At 40.2% G+C, this 11,213-nt stretch overlaps 1 protein-coding gene across 1 annotated transcript; it reads left to right on the top strand.

The window, feature by feature from the left end:
* Positions 1 to 1,213: 1,213 nt before the first annotated feature.
* On the top strand, positions 1,214 to 11,011 carry LOC102704346 (phosphomannomutase/phosphoglucomutase). Its single transcript, XM_006656870.3, has 7 exons — positions 1,214 to 2,033; positions 3,963 to 4,232; positions 4,392 to 4,908; positions 6,412 to 6,611; positions 7,855 to 7,967; positions 10,571 to 10,711; positions 10,802 to 11,011. The coding sequence occupies exons 1-7, from the start codon at positions 1,437 to 1,439 to the stop codon at positions 10,866 to 10,868; spliced, it is 1,905 nt and encodes a 634-aa protein (XP_006656933.2). The 5' UTR covers positions 1,214 to 1,436; the 3' UTR covers positions 10,869 to 11,011.
* Positions 11,012 to 11,213: the final 202 nt, after the last annotated feature.

Raw genomic sequence — 11,213 nt, 5'->3', positions numbered from 1 at the left:
TGTGCAGGGCGAGGAAGCTAGCTTGCCATGAAAAAACACTAGTTGTCCTCCTCCCGAGCAAAAACCCGAACTGCATGCAGACGCAGGCACATCTATGCATAACGTTCATTCCCTATATGTCTGGATACCAGAAGAGGCACGACCAGATCATAGTGCTTATCCGCAAAGCTATGACCTGAGGTGCATGTGCGTGGAAATAGCACTGGGCGTTCGGGTTACCCTGCAAAATTTGGGTGAGGTATTTCGGGTTTTTTAAATTTTGGGATTCCAAAAACAATACTCGAAATTAGTGAAACAATTCTAGGACATGACATTTTAGGTACCCACAAAATTGGGTTTGGGTTTTGGGTTACTTGTTATAACCTGAACAATGCTTAGCATATTGAAAACATATATTCGCGATGTCTTTTGGCGCAAAAAATAGCAGTTATTTAGTGGCATTCTCCTAATAAAACAATATTGTTTCAGCAATATTTTAGTTGGAAAACCGCATAGATTGTCTCAAGTCATACATTAAACTGTTAAAGCAAGGAATTATGGGTTGTACGTGGCTTCTTGCCTCCCTAGTGGGTTCGTGAGTGTGGGCTGGTGGTTTCACCTTTTAAAGTGGACTCAAACAGAAGAAATCAAGAGACTGTTGCTCATATTACGTATCAGTCGGGTATTTCAGGTACCGAAGACACAAACTTGATTGACCCAAAACAAATTGGGTTTTCAGACTTGGAACCAGGAAATATAGGTCGGGTATTAGGTTTTTCGTTTTCAGGGTCGGTTGTTTGGGTTCGGTTTTTGTGTTTTGGGTAAGATCGAGTTGCAGCGATCGAGACTACCTCCTCTACATGGACACATATAATATCGTAGGCATTATCTCTACACGGTACGTCATGTGGTAATGATCTATGATCTTGTACTTGCATGTTTGCCGGTTTACCTGGTAGAAAATTTTGATTTATACTAAACGTACCGGTATTTGTTCATCAAAAATATCAGGCGATTAGGTGGTCCCAATATTCTTGTCACCGCAGCTTTCAGTTTTGTCACGTACGTACGGGTATAATGCACGGCGCTTGGCTCGGGTTCCTCGCAGCACCACCACACAACAGTCACGCAGCTCCTCCACCGCGCATGCTCTATCGATCGTGCCAGGTGTACTTGTATCTAGCTGACCGCCGCCGCACCCTGGCCGGCCGAGAAAAGTATATCCTTCCGGCTCCGGCGGCAGTACGTATAGCTAGTGCCTCCTGCACGCACGACGATCCTGTAGCTAGCTACCCTAAAAAATCTCTCGATCGTACATTTGCACGAGCCAATTAAGATATTTACGCGAGCGAGCGGTCCATCCAGTGCATATAATATCTTCGCCATCGCGTGCCGATTTAATTTAATTTAACCCCGTGATACATTGACCGTATGCTACTTGCTACGACGTATGTACCATGGCTGCGACGACTACCACCACTTCTCCGGCCACTCTGCAGCCATGCAAGAACAACGCGACGGGCGTCGTGCTGATCGGCAGGTCGTCTCCGTGCTCATGGAGGAAGACACTACTCCGACACCACGTCGTAAAAGCTGCGGCAAGCTCATCGTCTCGTTGGCGGAAGGCGGCGCCGACGGGCGCCGGCGGCGGCGAGCTCAAGACGTCGACGTCTGGTACGGCTAGAGAGGAGGCGGCCGGCGACGTGATTCGGAGGCTGCAGAACGGCCCGGACGTGCGCGGCGTCGCGCTGGAAGGGGAGAAGGGCCGGGCCGTGGACCTCACGCCGCTGGCAGTCGAGGTGATCGCCGAGAGCTTCGGGGAGTGGCTGCGGGATCAGGACCTTCAGCCGCTGGAGAGCAGGACGACGGACGGCGGCGAGATGCGGGTCTCCGTGGGGCGGGACCCCCGGCTGTCCGGCGCGGCGCTCGGCGCAGCGCTGTTCGCCGGGCTGGCGAGGGCAGGGTGCGCCGTGTTCGACATGGGGCTTGCCACCACGCCCGCGTGCTTCATGAGCACCAAGCTTCCTCGGTTCAGCTATGACGCCTCCATCATGGTAAAAGCAAGCTCGAACCAAATTAAATTCTTTTCGCTACTGCTATTTCACCAGTAACGCCGGTATCGGTCGCTCCGAACCCTAGGATCCGATAATCTGAATATTCCCGTGGAATAAAACCAAGGAATTTTCAAACAGCCGGCCTGCTCATTGTCAAAAGTAAATGAAAATTGTTCTGTACGTATGCGTAGTAAAGAAAACTTCAATATATAGTTAGACCTACAGAAAAAACAAACATAAAGCAACCCGGATAACTGATAGATTTGATTATGAATTAAGACTGCGTTCGTTTGGGTTTGTGTTGGGATAAAGTTATCTGGCGCGAAAAATATAGTAATAAATTAGTACATGATTAATTAATTATTCTTTATGAAAAAATATAAATAGATTAACATGATTTTTTAAAACAACTTTCTTATAGAAAATTTTCATAAAAAATACACCGTTTAACAGTTTAAGAAGTGTGCGTGCGGAAAATGAGGGAATCTAGGGTGAGAAGATAGAATGCCGAACGTGGCCTAAGTAGTATTATTTATTTTCGACTAAGAGATTATAAGTTATTGATAGAAAAAAATAGCCTATAGATTTCGACCACGTTCAATATTATGGGTCAAAATACACATATTTTTCCATTAATAATTTCAAAATAATTTGAAAATACTTGCGAAAGTATTTCCATTAATCAACCAATCTGCACTATTATAATCTGGATTCAACACAACAGTTGAGATATTTTTCTTTTTCTTACGCTAGTATGGTAATTTCTAACCTATACAGAGAACGTGATGACTTCTTTTTAATTTTTTTCATAATAATGTCTTTTCAAATTATTTTTATAATTTCAATAGAATAGATAGATAAGGTACTTGCATATCACCATATATCTCAAGCCGCCGGAATCAAAGAAGTTACACCAATAATAGCCGTGGTAAAGGAAACCCTAGCAGAGTTCACGTAGGGCCCTAGAAACTGTAGAGCAAGCCCTAAGTTGGCATGGCGAAAGAGCAAGACAACACTACCCCTTGTCATGTCAGTGGGACTACAGTGGTCATACGGTTCAGTTTTAAAAGTACTTCTATGACTATTTATGTTGAATATCAAATACTACAAAGGTACGAGAAATAAAAGTTCAGCATGGTAAATGTTGTGTGTGATTGTAAATTACATATGCTTCGCTGTATTTTGTCTTTCGGTAATATTGTAATCCCTCGTTCACAATGAAAATAGAAATAATTAAAATTATGATGATTTACTAATTGTATTGGTATTGGTTGCTAAACTTGGAGTTTGGGATAATACAAATATTTGTTACCTTTACAAATAGAGGACACCAGAGAAGAGGGTGATGGCGCCATGGGCAGGTCGGCGGATGTTGCAAGCGGTATCGATCGTGTGTTTGGTTTGTACCGTCGAGGGACACCGCCCCACCTGCCATAGAGCACACTGAGCAGATGCTAGGCGGGGAAAGGGGGAGCGAAGGCTAGAGACGAAGAGATCGTTTGGCTGGAAGTCAAAAGAAGATTAGACTAAGAGATATAAAAAGTATAGACAGATGGATCGTGACGAATGTCTAGAGGGGGATGGGGACAATGGGCGGAGAGGGATGGTTGGGAAAATAAACTCCAGTGGGTTTGTCTCGACTTCTATAAGTATAAGTTATTTTAAAAAAATACACTAATATTATTGGTATTAATTTTTTCCTATAATCCGGTATCTACGGTTTCAAAGGTGTCGATGATATGATTTTGGCTACACGGAGATGAGAATTGGCCATTATGTGCCAATTATATAGAAAACAACACCTATAATACAGTCCATTCGAGGAAAAAGTAGTTTTTATTCAATTTGCAAAGGAGGAGAAGGATGACACATTTGAGAAAAAAAGTAGTTTTTATTCAATTTGCAAATTATTCTTTTTATTCGTGCCAGATGACCGCATCACATCTTCCCTACACCCGCAACGGCCTCAAGTTCTTCACGAAGCGCGGTGGCCTGACCTCGGGCGACGTGGAAGACATCTGCGACCTTGCAGCGCGGAAGTACGTGGCCAGGAAGATGGGCCTCGGCGGTGGACGAGGCATGCCGCCGGTGGTCATGCGCGTCAACGCTATGACCGCCTACGCGCAGCACCTCCGCGACATCATCAAAGAGCGCGTCGCCCACCCGACACACTACGACACCCCCCTAAAGGGCTTCAAGGTAACTAATTAAATTCGCATTAATCCGTGTACTCCCTCCATACTAGTCAATTATGTTAAATATTTAGAGACGGAAGAGTACATCATTATGTTTTATCTGGGTCTTGAACTAAACCATTTAGCTCAGTTTTGCTAAATAATTTCGAATTATTACTTGTAGGTGATTGTGAATGCCGGCAACGGCTGCGGAGGCTTCTTCACGTGGGACGTCCTGGAGAAGCTGGGCGCGGACACGACGGGCAGCCTCCACCTGGAGCCCGACGGCGAGTTCCCCAACCACATGCCCAACCCGGAGGACGCGACCGCCATGTCGCTCACGCGCGCGGCGGTGCTGGGCCGCGGCGCGGACCTCGGCGTGGTGTTCGACACCGACGTCGACCGCAGCGGCGTGGTGGACGCCACGGGCGCGGCGATCAACGGCGACCGGCTCATCGCGCTCATGTCCTCCGTCGTGCTGGGCGAGCACCCGGGCACGACGGTGGTGACGGACGCGCGGGCCGGCGAGGGGCTCACCCGGTTCATCGAGGCCAGGGGCGGCCGCCACTGCCTCTACCGCGTCGGCTACCGCAACGTCATCGACAAGGGCGTCCAGCTCAACGCCGACGGCGTCGAGACGCACCTCATGATGGAGACCACCGGCCACGGCGCGCTCAAGGAGAACTACTTTCTCGACGATGGTACGTTTTACGTTCATATATCCGTACGTACATATCACGAGATTTTTAGCATTCAGCCAGATCAATTTGGACCATCTGTTTCATGAGATATAATTGCTGATACTTGATACTGCTTTTACCTTCTATTCTCTTGGTCCAATAACGCAGGATATCTCATCTTTTCGCTTCTGCTTTTTATGCTTATAAGCTAAAAATTTAACTTTTTAATCTTAAATTTTAAGTTGATTTTAGAATTTTTTTAGTAATTTATTTTCTAACATTTGTTTTTAAGATCGCTAAGAACACATGTATAAAATTTTTAGTTATAAATTATTTTTTATTTTTAAATATACCGTTTGATTTTTATATGATAAAGCCAAATAATAACCCTAAAAATGTTTGGAAATTTGGGAAGAGATTAAGGTTTAAGAAAGGAGAGTTGATTGGTAAACATGAGAAATTAGGTGAGATTAAATAAGTGATGGTTACGATGGATTCAAATAAGAAGGTAGATGAGGATATTTTTAAACTATTGGACAGAACACAAATAAACTCTAGACATCTTTTGATGCTAATATTTAGTAAGGAAAGACACGCTGAATTAGTTAGTATTATTTAAATAAAAATTTAATGCCGGCTCACCATTTTGGTTTAAGTGCATTATTCTTTTAAAGTGTGGAGTATGCGGTATGCAGCCCTATTAGTCAACTTAAATCTATTGGAGCCTCACGAAGATACTCTAAAATTTTATGGTAAAAATAAATAAAAGGAGATATCACTGATTAGATCCGCCACCTGTGGTATGAATCTGCACGTTAATTGCAGTGTTAAATCGCACTCCTTATGGCGCTCCGTGAGACCGTGACAAATAATAATAATAAAAAAAGCAGAGTATTCGGATGCTTGGCTGCACTCATTAATTCACATGTAATCTGATAAGAAAAACCGTTACAAATATTTAGCATATCTGCATATGACAACAATACATATGTCGCTTAAACAAAAGAACAATAAATATCAGTTTGGATGTGTTGATGTGCACAATTTCGTAGTTTGTACAGAAAATATATTTTAGAATTTATCGACGTACAAACACTTGTCTGTACCGTGACATACTTACATAGTTCGTACAGGAAACAAACATTTTAGAAATTTTAGTTTTTTGTCTGGGTTAAATTTCATCAAATTGTTTATCATCAGACGTTTCGTTATATTGGAATATATTTGCAAAGTGCATACCTGACTCACTATGAGTATGGGAATGCACGTGATGTATTCACATAGATAACATGATAGTAATTAATAACTTGCGATATCTATTACTAGGAGAAATGCATACACCATTGACCCTTTTTACAATTAAACAATTAATGGAGGGTCCAGATTATTTAACAATCATCATCATAAAAAAAAATCCATCTTAAAAGAGCTCCACATATCAACAACGTCAAATAACATGACGTTACATATATTTATCCGTATCATCATTGTGTTGACTTAATTAATTGCTGTTGCTAATTTAAGGAGCGTACATGGTGGTGAAGATTATTATCGAGATGGTGAGGATGAGACTGCAGGGATTAGAGGGGAGTATCGGAAGCCTCATCAAGGACCTTGAAGAGCCGGCTGAGTCGGTGCTGTTGAGAATGAACATTCTGGGAGAAGCCAAGTATGCAAAACAGAGGGGCGCTCAAGCAGTCCAGACATTTTACAACTACATCCAGGTGCAACAACCTACTTCTTCATTTTACAATTTGTTATATGTCTGGCAATAGTAAAATTTTTCAATGCTTATATAGCCATAAGAAAAGAATTTGTCTCCCTTTTCTTAAGTATGATCTCGAGATCATCATCAAAAACCAAACCAAACATGGAGCAACAAAATAGGAAATCCAAATCTGATGACGTTTGTTAACGAGGTTCACCTATAGTCTGATCCTCATAGCACTGATTATAGATACTCCTTCATGATTTTGCATATTATACTGTGACAGGGTATTCACCACAATCCACTGACAAACCTGCTAACCAGTCGTACCCTCATCTATGCTACTTAATTAACGTGTGTCTATTTATAGGCCCGAATCTCTATTTAAAAGAGTCTATGATAGATTCCAACTCCACATTAGCTAATAAGTCATGCCAACATGAATTCGCTCGTTGTGTGCACCTTGGTATACTTGGTCTTGAGTTAGTTCCTTTTGCAGCTCAAATAAATCACTTGACACTACTACGTATATCATTTTTGCGCATGACACTTATAGATCCTAGGCAGATCAATAAATACCCTATTTGTAAGAATAATGGACCGCAAAATCAATACCACTCGTAAAAATTGATTTTTATAGACGGTACTCTTACCTATTCGTCCTATTTTCACAAGCAACGCTCGCCACCACCACCGACAACCCCTACCGGGACAAGTGACCTTATCAACCCCGTCAGCTCCACTCAGCAGTAGGTAGGTGATCCTTGACAAGCGGCGGGGAGTAGTGCGGCTCAGTGATGCCTGATCTAGTGGCGGAGAGTGGCTGGCCGATCGTAGCTAGTGTTTCTACATTTTTATTTTATTTTTCACAAAAAATATTTGGTGGCATGTTTCTAAGGGATCACAAATTGGTTTCTGAATTTATTGAAGCGTTGGGAGCTTGGTCAATCCAAAAAATTATGTTTGGTTGCTTTGTTTATTTTTTCTTTGGATTGTCAGTAATTGCTCAATCATCCAGAGCTAATCTTAGCTATTAAAATTGTCTCTTAGAAATTATGGATGGTTGAACTTTAATCAGTTCCATAATTGTATTTCCTATTAGTAACATTATAGTTATATAATGGAAAAAATTAAGTTATGCTTGTATTATAATTGAAGATATTTTGTTTACATATAAATGAATAATATTTTCATCAATAAAAATTAAGACATTGTTAATTCTTTATTCTTTAATATATCTGCTTTGTCCCACAAATTAGGAAAGGAAATTAAATGGTTGGGTTCTCGACGACTGTGGGGATTGCTCAGTTAGTCAAGGATGCCTCGTGGACACAAATGATAATCCAATTGCTGTTGATGCCTACATGTACAGGTATGTTATCGCTTGAATTGTTGCACATCCTTGCCGTTATTCTATTTTCTTTCCTACATTAACTTTCGTTATCTTTGGTTCATTTTTATTATATATGGGCAGTTTTCAATTCATTAATTATTTCTCAACTGGACTCTGTGATACATATTAGATGTTCTATTTGGCTGGCCATAACTGGCAACCTGCTTTTGTCTTAACTGAACTCTTGCGTGTGCATTGTCTTAACAAAGCTAGATAACACAACCTCATATACATATACAACTATGCAACTACATTAATTGTGTGCAAGGTTATATCTATATATCTGGAATCATGTGTGAGCAACTGTATGTAAGGTTGTCAAATCATCGTGTCACATGATCCAACCATACTCCCCATATCATCTGTATGTATTGGTCGCAGTATCGTTTTCGGATAGTGCCAGTTTGGTTTCATGATACACGATATGGATCATTCGATCATATGACAGTATCGTGTGATATGGACAATCTAGATATCATGATATTATTAGTACTCTATTTTGTTATAAAATTACTACATATAATCGACACAATATTAAATTATATTTAAAAAGAAAATCTCATAGGATCCATGTCCAACAATTTAATTGATGCCGCTCTGAAGAAGTACAATCCTACTATGATCTGATACCGCTCCAAGGAAAAACAATAGTACTTTGGATCTTGATCCTAATGACCTTGATTTCATGGCTTTCTAGTGCTTAATTGCATAAAACATGCACTCAAGTGCGGCTTCTAGTGTTAAACAGCAAGGAAAAAGTACTGTTATGACAAGCTCCAAGTGTGCAGCTTTAGTTGCAAATTCATACTGGTCGTTGTGTTGTAGTACTGACTTGTCCAAAGCTTGTTGCTAAACATGAACACCTAAATAAGTGAAAGGTGAACCCCCCTCCTTCACGCAAAAATTATTATGCCACGTCATCAAACAAATATAGACCCTTAGATTTTTTTTTAGTAGATATTTCAAGCTGTTAGATCTTCTAATCAGTGAAATATGTTGTTGACCCTCTAGGAAATATCTTTTACATCAAGGTCCTTCCACATCCATCCAATAAAACAAATAAGGTCACTTTGTAAGTCCTTCGCTCTCTTATGAGGTTGAGGAATCTTTTACCATCTCCTGACTCTTCCCCAGTGCCACCGACTCCTCTCCATAAACCACAACATGACCTGTTAATAGTTTCATCCCCATATATTCTAATATTTTCTATATTATACAATCTAATGTTTTCAGTGTATTTATATCGATATGTCTCAATTGATATTTTAATGTTGCTACAAAAAGAGTATCATCCATAGATATTCTAAAGGTACATGTATGACACTATGGATAACTGGAGAAGTGAAGGGTCACGGATGTCGTCCTCACGTGTCTAAATCCTCCAGATTCTCGGATGAGCTGATAACATTAACGTGTGCTCCTACCATTAATCCAAACAAATATACATGATTCCGATTTGTATACATCCATACCCCTGATTATGGATGTGATTTCCTTGCATCATTGGTTTGTGTATGATCAAAATATGCCTTGGTGGTGGTGTCATGTGTCGGTGCCCTAAAATTAGGACCACTGCCCCTTCTTATATAGTATGAGGAGTAGGCCAGGATGTAAAGAAGGTTATATAGGTGGTTACAATGAAAATCATCCTGTTCTATCAATGAAGGATATCGGGGGTTAATGTTGGGATTTATATCTAATCCCTCGATTCCCTATTTCATATCTTCGGGAACCCAAGCCTACGGTCAGTCCACCCCTGTTAGCCTAGTCGACTGGTTGATCCCATGGTGGTACATAGTATCTATTTCGTACTATGTCACCACGTTTATCATTGATCACCCAATAACTCTTTTGTTGCAAAATAGCAATTATAAAGAATAAATTGCACTGACTGTACGTTAACATGTATGGTGGGTGCAACGAGGCATGCAAGACTAGAAAATGTTCATTCTAGATCAAAAACTTGTGTACTACGTGGAGCCAAGACAAAAAAAGGGCTCACTTCAGAACTTTTATAAAGTTACATATTGACTAGAACACCACGTAGACACTCATGGTTAGTTCTCATGCATGGGGCTTGCAATTTGAAGTCAAGTTTGTGTTTAGTAATGTTGTGATGTTTTTTTTTAGAATTTCTTCCTGTTGTAGATTTATTATCTTCATAAAACAACTTTGATCTTGATCGATTCTTTTGGTTGACATTTATAGTAGTTCACCGTACACAAAAACAACAATATTTTTTGAGATTATGGTGTATTGATTCAGGAAATTGGATTTGTGGAAAGCAATTTAGGTACTAGAAATCTGAATGTTAAGTTACAACTGCAGATATCATTGTTAAAGGATTATGCTACCCATGCAACCAGCTCATGCTCTCCTTATATGGCCTCTATATTTGAATGTTAGATATGGTGTGTTGTTTTGAACTTGGTCTGTAAGAACTGCACAAGTTTGTGCAACTAGACAAGCATTTACAAGTTTGAGGACTGGATTGTACACATGTCACAAATTCATGTACACTATGCAATTGACTCAATTCTAAGCGTTTAGGTTGCATGAATGATTTTCTTTTGTCAATACAGGGCTAAATTTTTTGATGATTATAACCGACAACTGGGTTGGGTTCACATTCGTCAAAGTGTTCATAACCCCAACATAGCAATAAACATGCAGTCTTCTGTCCCTGGAGGATGCAAATCCATGGCAAAGAATCTTCTTGAGAGGTGCATAATCCTGATCTAATGACCACACTGTTTTTATAGAATAAGCAATGATATTTTTCTATAAAAATAATAATTGTTTCTCAATTACAGATATTTGTTGACAAGTGGAATCAATGATTTTGTGGACATCAGCCAAGTACAAAAGTTTGTAAACTAGTTCTTATTTTTATAATAATTAGCTGTATACACTCTGAATGGATAACTTTTTAGATCCTTGCTAGAAAATAAGAGTTTGCATCTAGAGAAAAGTATGTGTAATAACTATTATAGAGTACTTGGAGACTAGAATATTTTGATATCTCCTCAACACATACCTAGTATTAGTTTAAGAAATAATTATTACTAATCCTTTGTTTATTGATGTACATATACATGTGTATTGATTCGATTAAATAGAAGAGTTTGTTCTACTATCAGAGAGAGTGAGGTTTATCAACGGCCCATTTCTTAGAGAATAAGCAATTTCAACAATTTCTGCAGAGAGCTCCCCTTTCCCCCTTAG

This window comes from Oryza brachyantha, chromosome 6, assembly GCF_000231095.2.
Source record: "Oryza brachyantha chromosome 6, ObraRS2, whole genome shotgun sequence".
Classification (NCBI taxonomy): Eukaryota; Viridiplantae; Streptophyta; class Magnoliopsida; order Poales; family Poaceae; genus Oryza; species Oryza brachyantha.
This window is presented reverse-complemented; position numbering and strand designations above follow the sequence as displayed.

What these genes read in the sequence shown, in the direction of transcription:
- LOC102704346 (XM_006656870.3), top strand. Translation starts at nt 1,437, where the DNA reads ATGGCTGCGACGACTACCACCACTTCTCCGGCCACTCTGCAGCCATGC. An exon ending in GAACTACTTTCTCGACGATG is followed by an intron (nt 4,909 to 6,411) that starts GTACGTTTTACG and finishes TGCTAATTTAAG; the next exon opens with GAGCGTACATGGTGGTGAAG. An exon ending in GTTGATGCCTACATGTACAG is followed by an intron (nt 7,968 to 10,570) that starts GTATGTTATCGC and finishes TTGTCAATACAG; the next exon opens with GGCTAAATTTTTTGATGATT.